Source organism: Lagopus muta, chromosome 5 (genome assembly GCF_023343835.1).
Source record: "Lagopus muta isolate bLagMut1 chromosome 5, bLagMut1 primary, whole genome shotgun sequence".
Classification (NCBI taxonomy): Eukaryota; Metazoa; Chordata; class Aves; order Galliformes; family Phasianidae; genus Lagopus; species Lagopus muta.
The window spans coordinates 54,902,892-54,930,876 of NC_064437.1; the positions used below are offsets into that span (position 1 = coordinate 54,902,892).

At 41.7% G+C, this 27,985-nt stretch overlaps 1 protein-coding gene across 5 annotated transcripts in view; it reads left to right on the top strand.

The window, feature by feature from the left end:
- SORCS3 (sortilin related VPS10 domain containing receptor 3) overlaps window positions 1-27,985 on the top strand; it is a 271,002-nt gene that overhangs the window by 5,462 nt on the left and 237,555 nt on the right. Inside the window, exons 1-2 of one of the 5 annotated variants that reach the window (XM_048945769.1) lie at window positions 4,058-4,183; window positions 19,026-19,163. The exons of 1 other annotated variant lie outside the window; for it this stretch is intronic. In XM_048945769.1, the coding sequence (XP_048801726.1) occupies window positions 19,101-19,163 (63 nt within the window). In that variant the 5' untranslated portion in view covers window positions 4,058-4,183; window positions 19,026-19,100. Of the gene's footprint in view, window positions 1-4,057; window positions 4,184-4,278; window positions 4,334-13,535; window positions 13,865-19,022; window positions 19,164-27,985 lie in introns of those variants that run through there. 3 more of the 5 variants (XM_048945768.1, XM_048945767.1, XM_048945766.1) reach the window with 3 other exon arrangements.

Consider the following 27,985-nt stretch of genomic DNA (forward strand, 5'->3'; position numbering starts at 1 on the left):
TGCCTGCCAGGTAGTTTTTCATTAAGATGCCTAACAATGCAGTGCACAATGGGCAGAAGGAGGTGGGCAACATTTGCAATTCCAAATGGATTGCTGTGCTTGGAAAGGATGAAGGGGAGAAAATGAATCTTTAGGCAGGGAATGCTGCAGTAAGTTGTCAGCCATGGGTAACTGCTGCAGTAGTCCAATTGGATTCCAGTCTAAAATGTTTACTTCTAAACTGTAAGATAGTGGTAGAGCAATCATATTAATTTCATTGAATTTGGTATATATTTTAATTGCTATTCTAGACTGATTTTTCTCCTCTAATGGCTTTTGCTTATGTTGAGGTCTTGTTGATACTGAAGGGACACCAGCTGTGTCACAATGTCTTGATTCATTTCCATTTCTCCAGTAATGAAGTTTGCCACTAAAGCTATTGTACAGGACTTTGGCAATCCATTTTAAATTAATATTCCAGTGGGAAAGATGGAGAAATAGAAATGAAACTCTCATGGTGCAATTGCTTTATGATTGTGTTGAGTCAGTAGAGAGGGAGAAGGGCATCTGGAAAGGCTATTTCTCTCCAGGCTGGCTTCATTGTCAAGTCAGGTTGATGCCTAGTTGGGCCATGTTGTTGCCTGTGTGCCTTGTCAAGTTGGCCGATTCTCCAAACCATTTCCCTGCCCAGAGCAGCAGTTGTTGGTATTCTCATAGCAGTATCCTTTCAGGCTTCAATAATTAGACTCAGAGATAAAGTCTTACGTTGGTGGCTAAGCTTTCACAGTGATTTGAGTGCGAACAGGCACAACTACATGTACAGCTACATTTCTTTATTTCTTCTACATTTCTTTATACACTTCTTTAAAAATGGAAAACATTCATCCAATTAGACAGCAGTATTTTGAAAATGAGTTTGAACAGAGAACTAACGGTAGGGCAGAGAAACTTCTCCCAAAAGAGAGTTGTGATAAGGCAAATATTTTTCTAACATGCAGAGCTGGAGGAATATGAAACTTTCTGAGAGTTTCTGATTTTATAGCTGGATTTGTGGTAGAGATTTTAGAAAAAAATATGGAAGCAGTGTTATTTGAGGGGTAAAACACAGCTTAAGTGCAAAGGTCTTTAATGTTGGTTGTACTAAAGGACGCTAGGAACTGGTTTTGCAAACAGTCGAGAATTTACTTGTCATACCACAGTGTCATGCTCCTTCAGCTCCCTGAATCTCTGTAGATGGAACACAGAACAGTATGTGCTTACCCGAATCAATGATCTCTTTTCAAGATTGAAGGCTAAACCTGAGCTCATGGTTGGGATTGGTTCCAGGGCAATGGCAAAAAAACTCATCAGCTATGGATTTAGGACTTGAGCTTCACTGGGGTCTGTTCAAGAGTGAGAATCTATGTTCGAAGGTGTGGAGTCTGGCCTGCCTCTAATCAAGAGCATAAATTAAATAACATATTGCTTGTGCAGTATTTAATTCTGTATTGCAGAAGTTCTCCAAAGCAGCAAAATATATTTGGTTGGATCCTTAGTGTAAACCTAAGTATTGCTGCTTGGGTTACAGCTGCAAGATTGTGGGAAGATGAGCTTCCTTCCCCTTCTTTGGAAAATACTGCTTTGCTGATGTGAACACTGTGCCTACAAACTTCTTGGTTTGCTTAAACTCTCTGTGAAAGCTCAAAGCAAATAGGTTCCCAAATCCCTACTTCTCCTCAACATCCAGAGAAAATTGCAGCATCATTTCCTTTGCAAAAGGAAGGGTGTGGCAGTATTTCCTTTCCTGAATTTCTAGGGTGTTGTGAGACTGAGGAAAGCAAATAGTTTGCTGGGTGTTTGAAGAGGATGACTGTATGTTTCAAACGTATTTGATCAATAAACTGCTGTAGAAATGTTAAGGTCAGTCCCAGCCCTCGTGGCCAGCTGAGTCCCAGCACACAATGAAAATCAGAAAAGGTTGATGCCGAATAATCAGAACTCTTTCTTTCCTCCCTCTCAGTCTTGAAGGGGAGCTGATTGGTCTCCCACTGAAATGAGTGGCAAAGCTGGCTCCTATTCATGCAGGGTCTCTAATGCTGGGGCCATTGTGCCGTTTTCTCCTCTTAGCATTTGGATATGTGACTCAAATACTGCCCAGGTGGATCTGCAGAGTGCTACATGGCCTCCGTGCCCAAAATAGCAGCACTTTTAATTAACTCCTGCATGATTTGGGTCCCCTAGGGTGCAGGCTGTAGGTGCTGGGTTGCTGCTGTGTGAGAAGCAGAGCTGGGCACTAGAGGGAGTGTGGGCATTTGCTAAAGGAAGGAAAATACTGCAGCAGGTGGGGAGGGGAGCCGGGCCTGGGAAATCCACACTGGAAAGACAGGCGCTGCTGAAATATTGATATGAAAACCTGCTTGGAGTCATTGACTCTGTGAAATTCCTGCTGTCTGGGGTTCCCTCTGCGATGGCAAAGTAATCTTAGTGAGCACTCGGCTGTGGTGAAGCATCTTTCCCTGCCTTGTAGCTGTACCATCTCTCTTTTGTGTTGTCTCTAATTGCTGCTAGGCTTCTTCCTGGAGGTGGGAGCCCAGAATCTCTCATCAGTTCAGCTCCCTGAGCTCTGCAAGTGCCTCTGGCATCTCCCAGCATGTGCCAGCAGTGCTGCTGGGCTGGGAGAACGATGGTATTATCCTCTGCTATGCCAGTGAGCAGCAGTGAGTACACATCACCTTCTCAATGCAGTGCTCCATTTTGTATCTGTGAGTAACCCCCAGGGATGGCTGCTGATCTGCTTCTTCTCCTGTACCAGTGGAGCCTTTTGCTGAGGGCTAGGTGCTTTCATTGACCCTTTCCCCATGCCCTATTTACGGAGGATAAGCTTATCCTGATGGGTCTTTTCCTCTAAGACTCCACTATAAATGCAGATGTGGAGTCCTCTGTACAGCAGAGACGTGGACCTGTTGGAGCGCATCCAGAGAAGGGCCACAAAGATGATCCAAGGGATGGAACAATATCTAAAGGGGGACTATAATAAAGAAGAGGACAGATTCTTTAGTGTGATCTGTTGTGATAGGAGAAGGGGAAATGGTTTCAAACTGAAAGAGGGGAGACTTAGATTGGATATAAGGAAGAAGTGTTTTTTATTATTTTTTTTATAAGGGTTGTGTGAGGCACTGGCACATGTTGCCCAGAGAGGTGGTGGATGCCCTGTCCCTGGAGATGCTCAAGATCAGACTGCAGGTATCCCTGTTCATTGCAGAGGAGTTGGACCAGGTGGCCTTTAAAGGTCCCTTGCAACTCAAATGATTGTGTGATAATTTGATGAGCATGAGGATGTTGCACAAATCCGAGCGTTTAGTGCTTCTCTCCTTTTCTTTTGTGTGAGTGTGGAGGAGCAGAATGGGCTGGAATCCATCCCAGACACTGCACGGTAGGAAAAAATAACATTAACACCTCAGGAAGAAAGGTTGTGCTTACTTCTGTCTTTGGCACTAAAACAGATCTTTGGGCATTGGGAGAGATGGGATTGAGTCGCAGCAAATCATTTACATCAGGAATGTATGAAAGGCCTTAGGATCCTAGCAGCAACTGCTGTTCTGCTGTTACAAACAGTACATCAGTCAATAACATGTGGGTGATGCTGGTATGTTTTTAGTGGTCAGTGATGCTGCTAGTGTGCACTGAGCCCCCTGTGATCATCTGGGAGTGAGGTTAGTGGGACAGAGGACTTGAGCGCAGAGCTCCTACTGGCTTTCTAGGCTGAGAGAAAGACATGGGCTAAGCTCAGATGTGCTTCCTCAGAGTGACAGAGAAGAACAGGGCGTGTGCACGGGTCATCATCATGATTTGTATACTTGCCATTGGAGGTGTAATGGGGTTGTACACTTCCCCTTGCTTTGGTTCCCCCATCTACAAAGGGGTGCTAACTCAAATGTAGGGCTGTTGATGAAACTTGATATGGATGGAGATTTGCAAAAGGGTGTTGGGTGGAAAGGAATTTATACAACATGATTATTTAGCTCTTATCAACTATGTTTTAGGATCTCAGGGGTGCAGAGAGGAAAGAATAAGAGCTCTAGATGATTGTTAGCCATTGCTTGTGCCTGATTGGAAAATCCCCCGCATCTGTGATCAGCAACCTCCATGCAGGTGAACAGGGCCTCCTGGCTGTAATTCTGAGCTGCTTCTGCCAGAAGATGGAGAGAAAATCTTTCTATATGAGGTGGGTGTGTGAAATTCTGTGTTCCAGATTTCATATACTTTATGGTCAAACCTCACCAATCCTGTGCTTATGGCATAATAGTGATAACTGCATACATAAAGGTCTTATGCTATTTCCTTTAACTGTACATTTCAAAGGTTACTAAGAAAGGTAAGTAACGTTGGCTGTTAATTTTATTTGGAGAAATTGAGGCATGGGAGATAGGAGGAACTTGCTCCTGGTTGTGTTGGTCAGAACCAGAGCTAGAAGGCAGCAGTTCTGACTCCTATCCCATATTGATATGGCTTCTTAAGGATAAAGGTTTTGCTTTACTTCAGCTGTGATGCAGCTCACATACTGGATGCATTTTTTTGTTTAGAAGAGTTGGTGTGAAAGAAAGGAAAAATGGGTGAGAAGAGCAGCTAAAAGCGTAAAGAATAGGCCTCTCATTAATAACAAAGTGGAATGTGCTCAACCAAAATCATTAACAGATTGATCAGGTTAAAGCTCTGCAAATTTCTGGCTGAAAGTGATTTAAAAGTATCTTCCTCTGCATTTCTAACCCTTCTACCAGTACGGCTTCCCAGTCTGAAGTACTTAATTGTAGTACCTTCAGGCTGGAAGAAAGGTGATATAGCGAGGCTGTGAGAGCCACGAATTTGGGCTTTCACTGGAAATGCAGAGCTGAAAGAGGAGCCTTAGTTGTTTTATGATTCTGTGATTTTTGGATGATGGTAGTGGCAGGACATCTATGGGTCTGTGAGCCTATTTGCTTGTGTATTTTGTCATGAGATAATGTATTAGAATGCAAGGTTCAAGGGTCTTGTTACCTTTTAGAGATATTTTCTACTCTTTGTATTCCATCTCCCAACCCATATGGAAAAGTTGCTGCCCCAGCCTGGGGTGAAGGATTTCTAAAACTAAATCTTCTTGCACCCTTGGATGGGTCCTGGACTGGATTTCTCTCATGTCAGTCTTCTTTTGGAAGATGGAGGGCTGGGACTGTACATAATGTCCTTTTTAGGGTGCCCATAGTGTCTTTCACTTTGTTCTTAACTTGTTAAACACTGATAGCCTTTAATGCTATGGTAGGAATTTTGGGGGGGGGGGCGGGGGGGGGGGGGGGGAAAGGGGTACAGAGAGGTGGCTGGAACCCTATATCTGATCAGAACTGCTATCTGAACCAGCATAAGCTCTGTGTTTGCATTGAGACAGGGTTTCTGCTTCTGTTTGTGTATCTAAAGGCTGATGTAGAACATGAGTGTGAGCCTGTGAATGAAGGAGCACAGTGACCTTGTGCACAGGAAGCCTTGCCCACATCATGTGGCAGGGGAGAAGGCAAGCAAACAAGCCTGTTTCGGACAGGAGGTCTCTGAAAACCAGATCTGCCATCTGGCCTGAAAAATGGCTCACCTCTGAGGATGAAAACAGATGTGATAGCCATGCTGTTCTTGAGAGAGAACGAATCTTGATTCCAGTGTGCTTTGGTAACTGTTGGAGCAACATCAGGAGAAAGCCCTGTGGAATCAAATTGTCTGGATCAGGTGTTACATAGATACAGACACCAGGGCTGGCAGCTCTACTGCCATCAGTAAACAGAAAACTTCTAAAAAGTGTGGGATATAAAACATGGCAGGGGAAGGTCTGGTTGTGGTACCTTGCTGGTTTATAATTTCTGCTGAGGGTTTTTGGTGATCTGCTCTAGTAACTGCAGTGAATGTTTGCCTACCTGGCCTGTGGTAGCTGCCTGCTCTTCCTCATCAGGGGGAAAAAAAAAAAAACAAAAAACAAAAAACTGATCATCTTATTAAGCATCAGTAACTTGCAATCTATTATTTTTAACTATTTTCTCTTCCAGAAGTTGTCTCTCTGCGTTTTCTTTCATCTCTGTTGAGACCTCTCTTGCAGCTGCTCAATTGGACAAGAGAACAGCTGCCCCTTGGTGTGCTTGGCTGAGTGTTACAGGTGTGCTGAGGCAGCTGTGGTCTGCACAGCAATGAGCCTGAGCTCTGCCAGCTCTGAGAACAGTCACTGGGTGTCTTATGGTTCAGGCCAGATACTATTTTGGGATCTGTTTCTCCACTCAGCTGATCTATATTTATTGAACTTACAGGAATTCTGTGCTGTGACACTTCTTCCCCCTGTGTTGAATTCAGTTCAAATTCATCAGTAGATCCCAAAATTATTCCTCCCTAGCTAACACGTGAACAGACAGACATGATCTGTTGCATCCAAAGCTGAAGCCTTGCTTCTTTTTGAAGGCAAACTAAAACTCAACTACAGTATCGGCACTGAGGAGGCTTTAATTTACTTAATTAATATTGCTCTCTTTTGTTTTTTGCCAGCCTGCTTGAAAACTGTTCCTTTAATCAAAAGGCAGCACTGCTGGCAGTGTAGCATTTTCCAGTTTGCTTGTACTGCATCTCTTTGTTCCAAGCTCAATTCTACACTTGCTTGCTTTTAATTAATTAAAGATTATCTTTGTAACTGCTTCTACCTGACATGCTGCAAGTGACGAAGCCTTCCTTTCTGAGTTGCTCTGAGGGCACGTTCTGATGGCTTTCAGCTGTGTGCATGCACACTTTAATTTGGGCTTCCTGTAATGCTACTGGAAATGGAAAATAAATTGGATGAGGGAGAAAATGTCATAGTAAAAATTTGAAAAAGAGAGAAGGAGGTGGATCTAACTCTGATAGTGAAGAATAAGATCAAATGACGTGCTGGTCAGTTTTCTTTGCTTCTTCCTGAACATGGAGCCAGATGTTTTGCTCCCGCATGATGGTCCTTGTGGTGAACTTGTGCTGGCAGACAGTTCTGGCTACAGGGGAGCTGAGTAGCTGTTTCAGGTTCATTCTTTATTTAAATGCTTTCCCTCTGTAGTCAGCCTTGTACTTGACTTGTATGGATGCATTTTCCTTGTGCATCCTTTTGCTATGGCAGCTTTTGCCCTAAGCAGGGAAGAACAACAAACCTCACAGGAGGAATTAGCACTGAAAGTGGTGTGGGAGGGAAAATCTCTTGAGTGAAGCAGGCAGTACTACTGGCAGCCAATGCAGTATTTTGATTCTGTGTTGCTTTGTGGCTAAGTCAAAACCCCCTCTGGGAGAGAAGGGAGGAGAGTGATTATGTGGAGTCAGTGTGTTAATGCTGGGATGTGGTCAATTCAGGTTAGATGTACCATGGCTGAATGATGTTTGGAGGTGTCTCAGACAAGAGCTGGGCAGAACAATGCTGTCTGAAGGCTGTTCTACTTAGGTCAAAATAGTTGAATGGTTCACTCTCACCTGCCAGGGTGTATAAATTGCTGTCATGCAAGCAGAAGCTATAGACTAGTAGTGAAATGGTCTGTCCTGCCATTAGTTGCAGGGAGAGAAAGGATGTCAGTAAATACATTCAAGGGATGCTGTTCAGCTCACGCTCATGGCAATTCTGTGCTGGTATTGGACGGACATAGCTTGATTTATGCTAGTGCCAATAGGATTCTAGTGCAAATATTTCTGTATTCAGCCTTTGTTTTGCCAGTGCAGGTCTCTGTGCATGTCTTCTGCTTCTTGTCATTAATTTTTCGTTCTTCTGGAGTTTTGTTTTCCGTTCTCCTGAGTTCAGAACAGTGAAAATGTATTGCTTGATTGTGAGAACCATGACTCCATTTGTAGCTCAAGGGAGGGAGACCAAGGTATTGCTACAAAGTGAACTGGTATCACTTTCCCTGTCTTGCATTGGTGGGAAATCAAATGGTGGAACATTCATGTATGTGCAAGTCAGCTGGAGTGCATTGACATGCACCTGTGTTGCATATATTTGCAATGTGAACATGGATATTCCTTGGTTACCAGGGATTTAGGTGCTGTAAGATGAGAACTACTGAGTTGATCTTACCAAGTCTCCGCATTTTTTGTGCTACTTCTAATGAAAATCGAAATGTGAAAATATATTTTAAACATCTGTGTGCTGGCCATGGTTCTCTGTCAATTCCTAATGATCATGGGATTCTTCCAAGTCTTTCAGGCAACTGTGTGCTCCCAGTTTGCTGCTCACAAGGGCCTGTTGTTTTGAGGGGTCCCACCCTCTTGCTCAACGGAAGTCCAGGGAGTGGGCAGTTTGTAACAAGCCAGCCAGCCGAACTCTGAAGAATTGTGCTGTGCAGTGAGGTAGATGTAGCTCTTGTGGTCGAATGACTGCAGCACAAATGGGCAGGGCAGTGAAGGTGGTCTATTTATTAGAGTGAGTTCCCATTAACTCCTTTCCTTGACAGGTTAAATATCTGTAGACATTTCTGTCCCTTGTCATACAAGATCAGATTAAAAGCCAGAGAATTCTTTGCATTTCTGTCAAGTTTAATAGGCTTTGGACACGTGCCCAGGAACATAAGATCAGATGTGCTGGACAAGACCAAAAGTCCATCTATTCCCAGTGTCACATCTGACATTGCTCAGTAGCATGGCTTTTTCTGGCAGGCAGTTGTCTGGCACATCTAGCATTTGAAATCTAGCTTACATAGTACTCAGCTTTGCCAATGACTTGCTGCTCAGCTTGGTACTTCTGAATGTGCATGGAGTAGCTGACAGAAGGCAAATACCATGAGCTTAATCCCCGACCCCCATCTCCATTCTGATGACTTCCCCAGATCTGACAGACCAAGCATAGATGTGCATTCTGATGAAAATTAAAGCCACCCTCTTTTTAAAATAATTATTTGAAGTATTTTAGTATAGAAAAGTTGCTTTAAATGTCTTAAATGAAACATAATCACATAGAAATATCTCCACAATTTAGTGCAGGTATTAAGATATCCTGGCCTTTTTACTTCTGTTTTAATGTAAAAAGTTGTTAGTTGTCTCCACCCACTCTGATTTTCTGCATTATGCTGTGTCTCGGCATGTAGTTGGTTTAAAAAAAAAAAAAAAAAAAAAAAAAAGTAGCCTCTAGTTAGATGGAAGCAGTGAGCTCCATGGATTATAAACAGGCATTAATATCATCTGATGAAGGCCCTCATAGTAAGACTGTTGCTTTTCTTAATTACGGGAGTTACTTGCTGATGTCAGTCTGTGAGACAGCGGGGCAGATGCTTACCTGTGGTTCTGAAGGTGGCTCTAGTGTAAAAGTTATGTTTGGCAGTGATTGTGGTATGGTTTTTGTTGTTTTATTGTGAATTTGGTAACATTTTTCACTAATAATAGCTGTTGGCAAAAACAAAATCTCCCTCCTCTTCTTAGTTCTGGTTGGAAGCACATCACTCCAGGGCTGGGAGGTGTTGTGTTCAAGAGTAAAGAGGAGTTATCAAATCTGGATGACTTGGTCCCATTTTTGGGATCTAAGAACATATTTTGGCAAATGCGTTTGTTTCTACTTGTGCAGGTGGAGAAATACATGAGCTCCTCTGTTATCCTTTATGTTAACCACTGGCAAACTGTTTCTGGATGTGCTTTGGTTTTCTCCGTTCAGAGAGAGAACTGACCTCCTCTGCAAAGCCTTCTGAGACTGGCTGGTGGAAAAACTGGATGAGAACTGTTGTTTACAAATAATGGCAGTTGAGGTTTGGGTTGAGATGCTTTCTTTTTCATCTTGCTGAGAATAGATGTTGGCCACTGACAGGCAGTAAAATAAATTTGAACCTTTCTGTTGTATCTTTCCAATTTTAATCTTGCCATATAATGTAAACAACATAAGAAAGCTGTGATGCTTGTGGCCTGTGTAGTTGTGCTCCCATCAGTCTACAGGAGGGCATAGTCTGAGATATTCCAGTTGAATTGAATTTCTGATTTGCTTTTTGAAACAATTTTGTTTCTAAATGGAGCTGGAGATTTGTCCTGGTGCTGCAAGGAGAGTCCTAGTCTGATTATTTGAAATAAATTAATTCTGATGAAATATGTAGCCTTTAACAACACATTTAAAGTAGTGAATTACATTTTATTTGTTGATGGCTGTTACAATGCGCTTTGGAGAGGAATTCTGCTAAAGTGTGCTGTTGTGGTAGGAAAATATAGTAATGAGTACAATATTTTGTTGAATTATTAATATCTACTGTGCCTGCAGAACTATGTGTCAGACTTCAAATTTATTTTTATCTGAAGATTGACATGTGGCATTGTTTTGCTCTTTTTGATAGCTTTTCAAATTATTTTTGTTACTTTGAGGGACAAAATGGGAAGCAGGAGAGATGATAGAGTTTTGCTATGCTTAGCTCTCTGTAAAAAAGCACATCTAGAAAAGGGATGAAATGTTATTTCTCTTTGTCAGACACAAATTCCTTGCAGTGGAAATATTGCAGTTAAAGGGAAAGATCTGTGGGAAAGCCAGGCAGAGGACTGAGGCTACTGCTTCTTGAGCGAAACACCCTTGTCTTGCTGCTATTTTCTTTACTGAAGCTGGCTTTTTAATTTTCTTCATCCATCACTTGATGGTCCTTGTAAAAAAAAATCTGTCTAGGGCACTTCAGTCTCTGTGGACCTTCATCCAGGACAGACTCTAACCAGCCTAATATTTGGCTTCAAGTCAGGGACTCTGCTTGGGTCAATTCATGGTGGGGGCCTTGTGAATGATGGCAAACCCAGTTCATGAGACCTACCTCCCAACCTGGGAGTGGTACCACTTACTTATTGCTTTCCTCAGCAGTGCTGAGATTGCTCCTGGATGTTGGCTGATCTGTGCTTGGCCTTGTGTGGGGACTGTTTTTGCAGTTGGTATCCCCTCAGTACAGTGGTGTTCCATATTATTGAACACTTTTCCAGAAATATGGGCCTGGATTGGAGGATAGAATGGCACAAAGATACTTGTGGCAGTGTGGATGGAATCACCTTCTCTTGGGGAGGAGGGACATTTAGCCAGATAAAGATAGACCTTAATGTGCCAAGTGGTCTCTGCACCAACAAGTAGGCCCTGATCTGTTTGGTTTTAAGGATGGAGCAAATGTGTTATGAAGGTAAAGGTCTCTCTTCATCTCAGAAATTGTTTTTCTACTTATCCTTTCAGTTAGTGTAGATGTTGTCTGAAGTCTCCTGGTTTTTCTACAGGGCAGAGAGTGCCAGTAAAGGGAAGTAAATAAATGAGAATGTAGCAGAGGTTTCCTGTCCAAAACTATTGCTCTGGAAGTATCCAGTTAATCTACTTGTCCAGCTACCCCCTTGCTCTCTGGGATGCCTCTTGCAACTGGGAAAAGATTGCAGGCATGCTTCTTCATTACTGGCAACCTGCATGTTTTCTTCCTCCTCCCAGCATCTTTGCTATTTTATTTAATTTTCCAACTGAAACTGTCGAAAGGAAGTCTTTGATGAATATTTGTGCCTCTCCTGAGGCACTTTGAAAGATTTAATTCATGAGTCTGCACCTGGAGATGTGCATAATACACATCTACACCCTGTTTGATAGTAAATTGCAAACTCTTTTAGAAGAAGATTCAAGTAGCAAAGGGAAAAGTGTTTTTATTATCCTGGGCTTTATAGGGTGCAAAGCTTGAGGATGAACTCCTGGCTGTGTATCTCAGAGTGGAAAAGCTATGGTGACTCCATAAGTTGCAAAAAGAGCTTTGGTCATGTCTGAAGTCACCTGGAACAAGTGAGTGCATTTCTCAGATAATCAAGCAGTGTAAAAGCTCTAATAGGGTCTGTGTAGCAACACACATACAGATATATTTATTTTGGACAGTAGGGTCCCCTGAAATTGCCTGTGCTAGGCTGTGGCATCCAGAGGCTCCTGTCCATCCCCACGTCCTTTTTTATCTAGGTCCCTTCTCTGTTTTTTGTTGTTTTTTCTATATCCATGGGTATCCAGCAGTGAGGGGGAAATGGCAAGCATTTCTCCAGGGACAAATCTTAGCTTCTCCTGGGCTTTGCACAGCTCTTCAGCCTCAAGGCAGTGTATGGGGAAATTGGGGGTCTCAGCTGGGCTCCCTGGCTGCTGGTAGGCGTAGTCCCTCAAGTCATGTGGAGGTTTGAGCAAAATTAGTTGCATGCTGCAGGGGGTAGGAGAGGCAGGTGCTTTACAGGGCCAGCTGATGATTCACTTGGCTTTGAACAGCCTGCATAAGAACCAAGCACTGGGGGGCTGAAGCTGACTTCAATCTGCCTCAGGTGTTCAACTCACAAAGAAAATATGTGAAGAGGAAAAGCAGATATCTCTTCTGCTTGTGACTAATTAAGAAAATTGGAAAGAAGGGAGTTGGGGTGGCAAGTGACAACAAAACATGAGTTTAAGAGTGCTACAGAAGCTGGAGTTCAGATAAGGACTCATTCGCCATAGGGATGTCGAGCACTCTTCTATTAGCTTGCATTATGTGCTTAGCCACAATCATTCCCCAGGCTTTCTCATGCTTGAGGGAGGAGTGGTCTTGTGACTTACTTTGGGTCAGCATGGCTAAATGCTTCTCCATACTGAGCCAATGGTCTCCTAAGCTTGTTAGGTGCCAGGCTCCCATTGATTATGCTGACATTGAGGCACTAGAATTCAATGAGAAGCTCAAAGAGAAAAGAGTTTTCACAACAAATTTACCACGGGAGAAATCTTGAAGCTTCTGTTTAACCACAGAGGTGTTTCTCTGATGGTAACAAATATGTGCCATAATGACTATGTAGGGAGGATATTTGGATTTGTCATCGGCTTCACAGCGTGAATAAAAACACTTCAGCACAGAGTTAAAGCTTTGCAATAAAACAACTTTCCCCTGTGTGCAGGGGTTTATCAGAGAGAACTGATGGCAATAAATAGGTAAACTGGATCACAGGCATAGAAGGTTGTATGTGACAATTCTTCAGTATAAACAGATGATACGTTGAGTGAATAACCATCTTGATCCCTCTATCTACTTGTAGAAGATCTATCCCGGTAGCAATACTTCTGTTGCTTATCTGTAACACTTGGTTCTGATGCTTACTGCTTCAGTTTTGCCATCAGACATTAGCAGCCTGCTTCCACTTGCTATAAAACAGATTTTGCTCATCACTGGAACAGGGTATGATGTAATCGTAACCACCCAAGGCTTGCTGTGAAGCTTTGCTTACTGAAAAAATAAATAGGAGTTGACTCATCTTTCTTTAGCTTTCACTTTCATTGCAGTCTTAGGCTGTGAAATGCTCTCACAGGCTGATTGTCTCGGCACAGATATTATCCATCTCTTCTGAATTTCCAGATGTCTAGTTATATGTATTTATATGCATGTTACTGAGAATGCGATGAAATCAAGTGGTTCTTGCTTGTCTTTCCCTGTTCTACACTATAAAGTTATGGATACAGGGAAAATAGTCTGCTTCCTTGCATGGATTACTGATTGCCCCTAAATAAGATGCAGCCAGCTGGGTCTGATTTGGTTCAGATGCTGGCGGTGTACAATTACTTTCAGATGTTACATCTCCAGCGAGCCCTAAGTGCAGAGAGGAAAGGTGAGGGGGCATTGTGGTGTGATTCATGCTACTTCCAAGCTCTTGTTCTGCAAGTTAAGCATTGTCCTTTAGAGCTGTTATCCTGATGTTACTTAAGTAAATTCTGTTTTAATGCCATCTGAAAAGAGTTAGAAGTATGCAGCCTGATGTATCTTTGGCTTGGCTCTCAAGAAAGCACTGGAAGATCTCAGCCTTCCCTGGAGAAAGTCAAGTGTTGGTCTGAATTTTGGGCAAGGCAGAAGCTGAATAAAGCAGAATGAATTTCTGGGCTGATGTGGGGGCATGTTCCATTGCTCTGATGTTGGTGTTCATAGAGAAGCAAATAGCAGTAAGTAGAATGGGTATTTTGTGAGGAAACTACATATTAAAAATTCATGTAGAAGTATCTTCCCCAAATTGCTTTATTCTTTTTGCAGCCAGATAGAGGAAGAAAAAAGAAGGAAGGTGCAATGAAAAGATATTAAAATGTTTTATTAATATAGAATCTAAAGTGACTGTACTTCTGGTATTTTTCATTTTTAGGTGGCATCACTAGAAAAATATTAAAAAAATATTAGTCCTACGAAGAAGTTCACATTACTGTTTAATAGTTTTATGGCAAATATTAAATGAGAGAATTTTTATTTAAACAGTTAAGCCGTACTTATTTTAAAACTAGAACTGGAACCAAAGCTACGAATCTTTTGGAGAGGGAGAGTGATTACAGAATTCCTATTGATGTATTTCTCACTGCGATTGATTTTTTCCAAGAAAATACAAAATTTCTTGGAAAGTCTCAGTTTTAGTCAAAGGATTTTATAGCAGAATACTTCATGGCTTTTTCTTAGGAAGTTGCTTTGGGTTGTGATTTCTCACTGCTGGAAGAAGTGTTTTAAATATTTTGAGCACTTTTTTAAATGGTGTTTTTAAAAATAGGGGAAGTGTTGAAATTTTAAATGGAAGCACAAAATACTTTCCAGTCTGCTGCAGTCATAAATAAATCTGTCAACTTCTATAATCTAAGCTAGGAAGTTTAAATATCAAGTATCATGTGCTGAATGTTTATATTGAACTGCTTGCAATCAATCTGCAGGGTCAACTTTTAAAATGTCAGAGGTTTGAATAGTGTGTGTTGACAGGAAGCTGAGATTTGCTCAGAGCATTCATACACAGACAGAGATGCCACTTTCCTCAAGTATGATGCGTGTGGCAGATCGGATACCTGGTCCTTGCTGGCAGCATCTCTTAAGGTATTGGAGCTGTCTTCGAAGACTTGAGTGTGGTTGGCTTTGGAGCACTGGAGCCATTTTTCTGTTACTAAGGTGTCAGCTAGGTGCCTTGGCCCTTGGTACTTTTGAAATTATCTTTTTTATGCTGGTGAAAGAGAAGATTTGCAAAATCAGGTGAAGCGATAGACTATTTCAAGTGAAGTTCTGTCTACCCTTGAAAAATTGGGAAGGAATCTAATGTGCTTTCAGAGCAAGGGTGCACAGTGGTGAAACACGGGATTGGCAAGCTTTGCAGGATTTTGCCAAGCTCTGATCTTGAATTTGAAAGCAAACTGTTTGCTGTCATACTGATTTCTCAGCCTCTGTGACCTAACTTGTCCAAACTGCAGTGGGATTTTTTTTCCAAGGCCCAGAGTGAAGCATCTGAGTTCAGACTGATACAGCTGGTGATGATGAGAGAAGGCTGGGGGACACCTGGATCCAGTCTGCCACCAATCTGATTACAAGCTAGCGAGGACTCTGAAGGAGACTGAGGGGTAACACTGCTCTCAGTCTGCGCTTTCCTGCACTGATCTTTTGGAGAGAGATTGGCAACCAAGTTGTTGTTTTCAAGTGGCTCCTGAAAAAAGGTAATCATTTGAGTACTTTTGAGGCAGATTTAGGAATATTGCTCCTTTGTACCACTGATCATAGCTTCTGGGACAGATCTGTACTGTGTGAGCCAAATCTCCAGCCTGTTAATCCTTGGTGAGTTTGGTTTCTTTTCCTCCCCTAGCTTTTCTTGTATTTAGATGTATTTGTCAATCAGTGGCTGTAACAAGTCCTTCCTTAATCCAGGCTGGAAAATGATGCACATTAAAGGTTTCTACTGCAGAGCTGGGAATGGGAACTGCCCACAAGAACTGAGACATCTTATTCCTTTGGCATTTTTGCCTACTGGTTAACGCCCACTGAGAGCTTCTGTTGCTTGACTTCTGTATGGAGCTAATAATCTTTGCTCAGAGAGTTCAAGCTCAGCATCCTATGAATGAAATCCCCCCAGGCTTCTATCTCCTCTCTCTTTCCAGTACTTTATGAGGTATGATGCCCTGGGTGTTAGGAGAAGAGCTGTTAAGGTGTTACTCAGTGTGTCGTGGGCTGTGCTCTGAAGGAGTTGAACTGCTCTTCTCTGAGCCTAAATGTTTGAGAACATGCTGATTAGAAGTAGGTAAAAATAGCAGTGTAGGAGGATGCATGCTGAAAGAGTGCCTTAAGTAGGCAGGAGAAAATAGAATCTTTGTTGATTATCTACACATGCACACGTGATGCTGGGAAACTCCACAAGGAGTTGAAAAATGCAGCAGCCTCTGGTGATCTCCTCGAAGTACTGGTGGAATGGTCTGTGAAATGTGCTTTACAACTTCAGTCATCATCCCCAGCATGTCTGGCTCAGTCTTCTGTTGTTTGTTTCTTTTCCCCACCCCCTTGGGCCTGCTCTGCCAGAACCTTTACCCACTTCTAAAATCTTTATTTCTGGAGATCTTTTTCCAAGAAGTTGCTCCTTGTTTGGTCTTGGAAGCAAACTGAGTAGCATGTCCTGTGCCAGCCTTATCCTTGTCCTTACCAGTATGAGTCTAATGTGCTCACATTAAGTGTGATGGCTATTTCATGGTGCTATTGGATAGAAGTCAGAAGGCGTGGGGCACTGAGGAAGGGGCTGTACTTGGGATTCTTAGGATTTCAGTACACTTTCAAAATTTTAAATATTTCAGATGAAATATCTGCTGTTTGCATGTTAAAATTCTTTGGTGACTGATATTTATTTGTCATAAACTTCTTAACGGATCTTCATCAACTGCTTTTTCTCCCTGGTACCTGGCAGAAAACTGAGCTGTAAGGACAGTTTGTGGAGATGATATGCTGTGATGTATGAACCTTCACCCATGTCCACTTCCATTCTCTAATCTCTTCAGTCCTCATTTACCTTCCTTAGCGGCTGGCAGTTGTTTGTCAGTCGTGGCTGTCTGTCTTCATGGCACATCTCTGCTCCATTTTCGCTTCACTCATTACTTGGCAAACTGATAAATCTCATCCCAAGCAGACACTGCCAGTAACAAAACAAACAAAATAACCCAAACTTGGTTGTTTTCATATAATGTCATTTGTTGGGGACTGGCAGAAATCAGCAGTTACCAGCATTGCCCTTTGCTAAAGGTAACTTATGTCTAAGGAAGTTCAGTCTTAGTGCTATGGTCAGACAGGGCTACCCAGAAGTGGGAAGCATCTGAGGGAGAATGAGAGGGCAGTTGGTGGATTTGGGTTTTGATGAAAGGCTCAGCAAAGTGCTGAAATCTTCAAGGCCTCATTTTGTGCTGTAGGTGCTGGAAGTTTTCGGAAATAGCTCTCAGTTTGGGATTTAGCAAACCTTTGTCACTGTTAGCACTCAAAATTAAATCTGTTCTGTGAACATGGGGGCAAAGAGTTAAGACCCACAGTGCTAGCTGTGGCCAGCTAAGTATCCCAGAGACCTTGAAGTCTCAGAGGATTTCATTCCTCTGACTATCCATTGGTGGGAACTCTTGAGTATTGAAAGGGATTCTCTTGATATAGGTGTTCATGAATTTGGGTGGCTAGGTAGGTGTTGAGGCACTTTAAACTTTAATTGTATTCCTTCTTCTAAACAGTTGTGTTGATTCTTTGCATCTACTTCAAGCCTTTCACTCTGTAGCAACCACATGTGAATGTTGGCCTCTTCCACATCTTTCATTGCATCCCAATTGAAGTGTGCTGGAAGTGATGAATTTTGTAGAGTCTGAACTTCTCATATTTCTGTGACCCGTTGGCTCTACTCAGATTAGATCCCATCCTAAAGTAATGCAAATTTGATATTTTTGTGGGTGTTTTTCCTTGCTCCCATCTATTTGCTCTCTCAGCCAAGTAGTATGCATGTTTTTATAGTTATTTTCCTCAGCAACAGGGATTTTTTTTTCCTCCAATGATTCAGTGGAAGCAAGGGTGGCTGTAAACCACTTGACGTAATACTAAGGTACTCATATACTCCATTTCTATGTCTTTGAAAAGAAAATGCAAACCTGCAAATATGTGCCTGGTTTAATTATCTGGAGAAGAAATAATTAGCAAGTACTTGTGTTTTGGTTTGTTTTTTTTTTTTGTTTTTTTGTTGTTTTTTTTTTTTTGTTTCTTTTCCTGCTGCTTTTCTCCCTTTTCTAAATACATAATATCTTCTTTTCAGAAGCAAAACCAATTTTGCTGTCAAGAATGAGGTTTTTTGTTTTTTGTTTTTTTTTTTTTTTGAGGTAAAACTAAGAAACTCTAAAGACAACATCATGAGGGCGGACTGATAGCCAGTTGTTATCTGAAGATATCTACAGGTTTCCTGAGCTGTGGTAGCTGACTGGTTGTTAATTACTCTCCTGCAAAGAGGTAGCAAAACGCGTTCTCACAAAATTCAGCCAAGCTAATTTGCTTGGCCTTTGGGAATAAGCTAGGAGTATGGTCATCTGACAAGCAGTAATTTTTTTGCTGCAGCGTAATTGCTTGCAACTGGCCTGTTCATACCCTGGATTCCTGGAGGTGCTAATGTCATTTCTTTGTTTTTTTTTTTGCTGTTTTTTTTTTTTGCTGTTTTTTTTCCAAAATGTTCCTTAATTGCTGTCTGAGGTGTTTCTGATCAGCCAAGTTCTATTACTCTTCTGAACACTGGTGGCTGTAGCAACGTAGCACTCTCGTTCAATTAAAAAAAAATAAAAAAAAAAAAAAAAAAGGAAAAACAATATCTCAAACTAGGCAACTTCTATACAGTACTGAATGCTGCTTTCTTTTTGTTTCTTTGCTGGTAACAAGGGTTTTGTGACATGAATGCTACCTTAAATTGATGGCTGCCTACTACCGTCATTATCTTATTCGCTGTGACAATTTTGATTCCAGTGTGCCCAGAGGGATCAAAGAGCTGTTAGATGATGTTTAGCATAAAAGGGAGTCTCAGCGACGCTGGTCAAATAGTTCTGAAATCCTCTACTCTAGAAAATAGTTCTTGCTGATTCATTATAATGTTAAATTTTTCTGATCTTTGTGTAAAGGACTGGGTTATTGAATGCAGAAGGTTTGTAAGATGTAGTCTTGCGATCAGATTTTAATGGTTAAGAGTGCTTTAACAACATAAATGATTGTTGTTGGAGAAACTTTGCCTTGCTTCAGGGTGAGGTCTTACAGGTTCTTGTGTTCATTAATTAAATTTGGTGTTATACTTAGTTGACTTCCTTTTTGTCTTCCAAACAGCAGTAGTCTCCAAGCAATGCTAACTTACCCCCATGGAACTCGACTGATCAGCTGAATGTGCCAATTGGATGTGGCTACATGAAGATGACTGAGTTGAGTGTTCCTTTAGTCCCACATTTGGGGACTGGTTTATCTGGACAAGTAGGTACAGGCAAGAAGTTTTTCTTAATAAAATGTTAAAGACTCCTTTTCCCCCCTTGAGTGCAACTGTTAGTGTGTTAATGGACTTCAGAACATCCCTGGATTGTACTTTGTAGTAATGTTGGTGTTAATTTCACAGGAAAACGGGGAAAGCCTTGCCATGTAATTCTGTGAGGACTGGCAGTAACTTCTTAGTTCCCCAGGCTTCCAAGGGTTAGGGGGCTGGAAGATGTGAATCTCACAAACCTTTAATGTGCTGGGGTTTAGCAAAATGCGTGACAGAGCTGTCTTGGAGCTTTGGTTGTCGGAAACCCAAATAGTTCAACCTCCAAGGATTTAGCTCTGTTCTACGCTTTGCAATCTGCCATATGACAGTCAGTTTAGCCTGATGGTTGAGGACTGGGAGGAAGCTTATGTTTCAGCAGAGGTGGACTGAGATGGATGTGGTTCTGCAAAGCCTGTTGAGTTGATGTTTACTAGGAAGGGGATTGTTGAAAGCTTCTGAGCAGCTGTAGTTGCAGCTTGAAATTAGGAACAGAGATTTCCTGGTAGTATGAGTTGAAGGAACAGAAGCCACTCCTGTTTTTTTCTACTGTACTTGGATAATACTGATGGACATTGATTCTCAGAATATTGAATTCCTATATGTGAAACCGCTGGTATCGGCAGGAGCCTTGTTAACCTCAGCGCTTCATGGAATTGGTAACTTGTAGAAAACAGTGAGATAATTATTCTATGTGACCAATACTGATGACTGGAGATTGCAGCAATTCTACTGTCTGGCTCCTTTTGGGCTCAGGCATGTCCGATTTTTTTATTTTTTATTTTTTATTTTTTTCCCCTTTGCTTGTGCCAGTGCTCTTAAAAGTATGTGCTGGTTTTTTCTATTATGGTTGCATGTTGAATAATGCATTGCATGGAAGGTGGATTAAAACATTTTCTGGGAGCTCTTTGCAACTTCTGTGTGATCTTGCTGGTTTTGCATGTGCAGAAATGATAGTTTGCTGTGGGACGCATTTTGCTACATGGAGAAAAGTAGAGACTGATTTGTCTTGAGGGTGAGCTATGGAGGAAGGCTTGAACCCTGGAGGCAAGTAGGAGATTCTTGTCTTCGGATGGTGCTGGATCAATTAGCTGCTGAAAGCTAGGATTTCAAATTCACGCTTAAGCAGGTCATGGGTTCAGATATCAAAGCTCCAGGTGAAAAGGAAGGTATGAGCCCCCACTGACTGGCACCTGAGTGTACCTTGTGCTTGCTGATTATCTACCTTGGTGATGGTTGGAGGAAGCAGAGTTAAAGGAACAGCTGGCTTCCTGTTCTTTGTCCATGAAGCAGCAGGTGCTTGAGGATATGGCAGTGACTTGCTGCGTGCATGTTCCTTGCTGTATGCTACTTGCAGGCTAGAACTGATGGTCTTCCATTACCTGGCTCATTTTACCCAGCAGTTATATTCTTCAGAGCAAAGGTAGGCTTATAGGCCTAAATCATCCCTGTTTAATGGAGTGACAGCAGAAAATGAGCTAGAGAAGATGATGATTTCTTGCCCTTTTCCTTTCAACCTCCACCTTTCATGCACTCTCCCCACTGTGCACCAGAAGCCTTGGGAAAAGATGGTGAGGTATAAAGGAAACAAATCTTTTTTGCCTTATAGAGATTGTCTTCTCCCAGGAAGCTTTGTAAGTCCACCTGGAGTCTTGTGTCCAAAGCTTTGAGGGAATGCATGCTCCCATCTGTGGAGGTAACTTTGTGTGAGCACCTAAAATGGGAGCAGTCAGCAATCTGAACTGGTTTATTGAAGGCTTGTGAGTATTCATTTCTTTTGTTTATTGCTGTTGTCTTGTCATGCAGTCAGGTGCAGGTTTTGCCAGTTCCTACTTATATTTCTCTTTTGAAAAGAGGAACAAGACAAATGAATTTTGTCATCTTGCTGCTCTAGGAAGCTGTATACGTTATTAGATATCAGCCACGAATGATGTCAGGACTTTCTTGAAGACACGTTCCAAGGTACACAATGACTCCTAGGGGAAGCTTTATGCTTTGTAATCCTTATTAGTCTTTGAGTGTAGAGCTCTTTTAAACTGCTTTTGCTGTCCAGTGATTGTTTTCTTTTTCTTTTTAAAATCAGGTAGGGGGAATTCCATCAAGGTTTATTTTTTTTGTGTGTGTTTTTTTTCCCCCACACTTGTTTCACCAACTGTTCGTTATTCCCATGAGTTTGTTATTTGCTTTTTCCTTCATCTTTCTTAACTTCTTTGACCAGTTCGACTGCAGTTACTTTGGGAAAGAAAGTTTGAGGAGATGAAAGTTTGCTCAAAATGCTGTTTTGTTATCTTTTGTGTTTTATTTTTTTTCTTGTCCTTAATAATGCTTTCCAAGAGTGTCCTTTTGTATCAAGTTAAGGAGAAGCCACTTTTTATTGTGGTTGGAAGAAGGACAATTATTTAGATCAAGAGGTCAGAGAAATACTTGCTTTTGGTCAAAGACATACACTATTAGATATTAGTAAGGAAAATTATTGACAGGCTCTAATGTTTTGGTACTGAAATGTTTTTAAGTGGGTTTTTTTTGTGCTTTAACTCCTCGTATTTATTGATCATTTGAACTTTATCTTACCTTAGACCTTCCAACAGCTTGTTCAGTGGTACATCACATGTACATCCTTTTTAAAAATAGATTGCAGAAAGCATCTTAGACTTGGGCGAATGTATTCATAAAGCATTTTGGTGAAGGACCTGAAAGCAGAAAGAATAATGTTGTCTTGTTATCACTTTATTTTGTTTGCCAGGGAGTCGAAGTTTCTTATTCACTGAGCTTCAGCAAAGCTCAGATAAGTTCATTGTTTACCTGCAATTGTTTACTTGTTTGTGGTGTTCAGTTTTTGTTGTTGTTGTTCATTTGTTTTCGGTGTTTTTTCTATGTGGAGCAAATTTCAATCCTGTTTATTGCATGGCAGTGGCACAGCAGTATTAGCATTTGCTACCTTGCGGAATGATGCTTTTCAGGAATGAATGCTAATCAAACCTGTTACAGGAACACCACTCAAATGGAAATGGTAAAAACTGGCTACAGAGGTTTTCAATCCAGTGCCATCCACTTGCTGCCAGCAGAGGCCATGGCATTGGATTCTGCTGAAGCTGTGTTCCCACTCTCCCTTTGGGACAGTGCTGCTGTGGGGTCAGCTTGGTTGAGGAGTTGATCCTTTGGCTGGGGGACTTAAAAGCCCAAACTTCTTTGTGTGATTTTCTGTTAAGTTTTCCTCCCTAGGAATCTGTCATCCTTCTTAACCAGGCTGGGTACAAGGACTTCAGTGGGGATGAATAGCTGAGGATGAGCAATGGCTGTTGCTTCCAGTGATATCTTGTGTTTATGTTGCATCAAAGTGGCTGTGTAATCAAGACCTCAGTTTATGTCTATACTGAACAGACAAGTGTGCTGTTATATTTCAAGGTGTTACTTTTAGCTTAAGCTCATCTACCATGTTTACCTCTACAGATGTTCCGCTTCTGTTTTTTTCCAGTGAAAGCATTTCTGGATGAAGCTGCCCCAGTGTTCCCCACTGATTGGAACTGTGCTGTGTCTCATGACATCTCACAAAAGGTAGCATTCTTCTCAGAGAGTTTGGAGCAAGACTGCTTCTTTCTCAGAGATTAGTAGGTAAACTCTCAAGTAGCCAAGAGCTGATCAGAATGAGAAAAAAAAAGTAAAAAAAAAAAATAAAGCATTTCCTGCTGCTTCTATTTGTCTGAGTTGCAGCATTGGCTGGGAGGATCCAGGTCTTTCCAGCTGGAGCAACACTGCTGCATTGTGTGTTTATTTGAATTCATGCTTGTTTGAATTTATGCTTATAAGCATGTGCTTATTTGAAGCTTTGCAGTCTCAAGAAAATAGTTTCAAGTAATTTAGAAGTCATTTACTGGAGCTCTGGCCACCACAGGTGGTTTTTGTTACCTTGCCTGTCGTGACTCAGCATGCTGTGAGGAAATAGAGTAGAGAGCTTGGGAGTTTGTTTAAGGGTAATAATTCAGCAGTATGCTTTACTTCCAGCCTGATTCTGAGCTGTTTAAGTGCAGATTGGTTTTTCTGACTTAGTAAATGTTGCTTTGCACTTAAATGAGCACTTACTGATTGTGGATCTACTCCTTTGGTGTCTGTGATGGGGGTGTTGAGTTTTCCTTGCTTTTCTTTTGGCTTTTTAGCCAAAACACATTTTGCGTTTTCTAGGTTTCCCACCCTCAACAAAATCTACTTCCAGACCATGCTTTGGCAGCAAGGGGGGGGGACAGGACGCTTCTATTTCAGCTTGACTCTAAATGGAGGCTTAGTCTTTCTGGAGCAATATGGCGATCAGGCAGAAGAGTTTGAGCACCTAGATAAAAACATATTAACTCTTTCCTTCTGTGTACTGGTAATTACAACGTCCTTTGCAGACTGGTTAAATGTTTTGCCTTTCAAGTAGTGTAGTGAAAACTGATCCATTTGTCTTTACCCTTTACAAGATGTAGGATATTGAATGCTGAATGTGTTCCCTGCTTGTGAATCTTGGGAGGATTCAGCTAGCTGTCTTTGGTACTCATTTTTAATTTAAAGGCTGGTTATAAGTGGATTAAAGGATGAGTCTCATGGTGGTTTTACTTTTTTGTAGTGGGAAGGTGTTGTGAGTGATCTCTACGGACTTAAGGTATTTCCTCATCTGCAGGAATGAGGGAAGAGATGGCTGGTGTTTTCTGGGCTGGCAAGTGCCTTTGCTTTTTTTGTCTCTTTTCTTTAGTTATTGGTGAGTTTTTGGGTAGTGGCCAAGAGGAATCAGGAGTTATTTTTCTGCTGGAAGGGTGTGTGTTAGCATCTGGTCTCCCCAGACTGTAGTGGAATGGATCTGTGAGCTAAGAGTGCTCAGGAAATGTCCTCCATAGGAGAAATCAGTGTAGCTTTTTTTTTCTGTGGTCCTAGGCTTTACTCTGGGGTGCATCTTCAGAATACATTGCTGACGCAACTTGCAGTAACTCATTAAATTCAGAGACATCTTTAACAGATTTAAGTTGCTTACCTGTGACTTACAGACTGCAACAGCAGCCCACAATAGATATGTTGATGTAGCTAAAGCAATTTGACTAATTCATAGTAATTAACTAGGTAAATTGAAAATGTTTTTCTACTTGCATGTTGTTCATTGGAAATTTGGGATTTTCTCAGGTTTACTCATTCTTCAAAATTATCTCTTATGTATCTCCTAAGGCTCATTATTTGTCCATAGATGACTCATGAGATCTTTCATACAAGCATTTGACATGCTGATTAATTTGAATTATCTTTGTAGGTCATTAAAATTGGTTCAGTGTCTGACTGAACATATCCAAACATTAAGCGTAGGGCATTAGAATAGTTTTGATCAATCTATGCACAACTATGAATACTCATGTGAAATTTGCTCCTTCTATGATCTTCTGAACTAAAATGTGCTCACTGGAAGTATCTGAGGAAAGACTGCAACAAAAAATGCTGTAACAGGATTAGGGCCAGATCTTTCAGGCTGTCTGATGAGAAAGGAGAATGCTGTTGGACTAAACTTTTGGCAGCCTCTTGTAGTAATCTATGGATATGTGAAGATCTGTAAAAACTGTTTTCCAGAAATAGCTTATTCAGTGTTCCACTTTGCTGCCAAGCAAGTCTAACTGTAGGTGTGTGCATGAAACTAGATGCTGTCAAGTTACACTGCTGCAATCACTTGCTTACCTCACATCTGAGCCTTTAATGCTGATTGATGTTCATCCTTTTTGTGTGCTAGAGCTAAACCTTGGAGATGAGAGCACCCATGTCAGCTGAAGCTAGTAACTTCTGCACCATCCTTCAGCAGAGAGTTGTGCTGAGCAGAGAGTTGTGCTGAGAGGGCAGAAATGTCATCATCCTCAGCTGCACTTCACTAAATCTAGGCTGGTGATGTGCTCTGGAAGATGTGGCATATGCTGTCAGCTGCAAGTGTAGCCCTGTGGTGCTTCATATCTTGGCATGTTAATGTAACACTGATTTTTGGTCTCTGTGTGGCTCTGGCTTTGTATTTCTGGTTTTGGAATTTTTGCTGTAATGTGTGTCCTCTGTCAGAGGGGCAGAAGGAGCATCTTGGGCAAGAAATTGTCTTAAAGTTGCAAGAACTGTTCAAGCTCTTCTCTCAATAACCCCTTCTTCAACTTATCTGGGATTGAAACAGCAGCAAAGGTCTACTTTAGCTGATGTATGAACTGAGTGTGGGATAGGTTGCTCCTACCTGAACGTTTAGAGATCCAACTTAAACTGACAGAGCAAGCACATTTCAAAAATGCCAGTCATTAGGGATACTTTAGTGTAGACAGAAGAGCTGTCATTACCATGTGTCCTAGGGTCAGAGCTTGGATGCTGCTGCTGGCTTGGATGGTTTCTCTTCCATCTCGCCTGCTTGGCTCTGGGAGCTGTCTGGCTGGGAGAGGTGATTTGTATTTCTGGTTTTGGAATTTTTGCTGGTGATTTGAGCTCTTTATTATTGAATGCATGTTCATCCTGAAAATGTTAATAGTAAATTAGAATGCAAGTGATATATGCATATGACATGCACGTTAATTTTAAATGTGTTTATTGTAATTAGTGTTATTACAATGAATGCCAGAGGAATCAGGGAGTGATTAGACCCGCGTAAGCTTTGTTATAGCTTGTTTTAAAAGTTCGGCTTTAAAATGAGACAGTCAAAATGTTGCTTGTTGATAAGAGGGAGGATGTCATGAAGAGATGCATTTGAGGGTTATTTCCTGATGAGGGCTAGCATACAGTAGTTTTCTTTACTACTTATTTTCTGCCTGGTTAAAACTTTTTATGTGGACCCGAAAAGTCTCTGGTGCAGAAACTTATCTTCTGCTCTCTGATGCCATCTCTGAGAGCAGTATCTTTAATTCTGGTTTTATGGACCCTGCATGGGACTGGAGTGTGACATGGTTGGAAGGGTACCATGCAGCAGGACCTTGTGGTTTTTTTTTTTGTTTTGTTTTAAAGCCCTGAAGGACAGGGCCCTGCTCTGGTGTTAGGCAGAATTAGGGTGTGTCCTGGCAATTATTTTTGAGAGAGTGATGAGATGCTGGAGCAGGTTGCCTGGAGAGGTTGTAGATATTCTGTCCCTGGAGGTGTTTAAGGCCAGGTTGGATGAGTCCATGGCAATCTGATCTAGTATTTGATCTAGTGGCTGCCAACCCTATGTGTGTTGGGGGACTGGAACTTGGTGATCCTTGAGGTCCCTTCCGACCCAACCATTCTGTGGTTCTATGAGACTACGTAGTCACAGTGATGTGATCTCATGTAGCAGGGCAAGGAGTAGCTGAAAAGTCTGAAGTTTAAACTGTTCTTACCAGAGGTGTTGTCTGGAGTGTCCTGCTGGAGGTGACCTTTGTTCCTCTCAGACTGTTGTTTACTAGTGGCTGCTAGTCCAAGAAGGGGATATGTGAGCCCACTACTAGTGTGAACAGAACTAGGGCCAAACCAGCAGGTTGGGGGAGGACTAAGATTACTTGTCTTGTTTTCTGTTCCTGGCAGTCTGCTTGGAGTGGGATGTAAACTACATCTTCTGCTAGATCCAAAAGGGGGGTGCTCCTTCCCCTCAGTAGCCTGTCTGGTCTTCATTAGCCCAAAAGATTAGGTGAAAGAAAAGTAAAAGCCTGATGTAGAGGTCTAGCAGAAACTTGCTTCTATATAGTTGTTGCTGGTGACTCACCGTATCCTTTCTCCTCTCTATTAGCCTCTACTGCCTACATAAATTCAGTTCTGCTGATGCATCCTTATCTTAGAAAAGTGCTTTCTAACTGAACTCTAGTCTACCTGGTTAATAATAAATACACCAATAATGTTTGCTACCACTTCAGTATGGTTACGTAAGGATATGTCTGTAAGTAGATCAGGCTTTGCTCCAGAGAAGAACAGCTGAAGAAATTAAGAGAGATTAGAGAGCCTTGTTTGCCTGCTGTGCAAAAGTTGGTTTTGCAGTATAGCTGTGGGTCGCTGTTATTTAACTAATAGAGCTTTGATCTTTCTTGCTTTCTTCTATAAAATTCTTCTGGCTTCTATGAAGGCTGACTATTTCTGGGCATGCGTGTTGTATGCAGAGAACTTATTCTGGAAGGGGGAGCTGGTAACTGCAAGCTGTGTTGATACTGGTGTAGAGAGGTCATAGTGAAGCTGTATGGAGGCTTTTTTGGCACACTGCTGCAGTCAGGGTACTTCTGGTATGTAAGTTTGTCTCTGCAAAGTGCTGTGCCTGTTCATGTACTGGACAGCTGGAAGGCAGTTGTGGAGTTTCTCAGCAACATCTGAAAGGATGCAGCAATGTCCTGAATTTAGTGGCTGGGCCTATCCTTGCTATGCTCACTACCACAACCCTCATCCTCTCTTTCCCTCCCCTCACCTCACAAAAAAGGCAGGGGAGAGTGGGGAAAGAAAAAGCTGGAAATATCATTGTGCGACTCTAATTTAAAAATAAACTAAAACTATGGATAGATATGTGCCAGTATTTTTTTTCTGCCTAATTGTATGAAAGGTGACTGAAAGGCAGCTCTAAAAAAAAAAAAGTGTATTTTCTGTTGCCTTTCTGTTTGTTTTCATTAATAGAATGATGGCAAAGTAATGGGCAATTTGAGAGAAGCCCTAGGAAATCTCCAGTGGCTGTCTATTGGGTAAAGGTCTTTGGAATCGCACCCTGCAGTTTAATTAGCCCAAGAGCCTGCTGTTTGCTTTTAGGTGGAATTCCCACAATGCTTTCTACAGCCTGTTGAGAGGAAAAGGAAGATGCAGTTTGAGAACACACATTTGAACT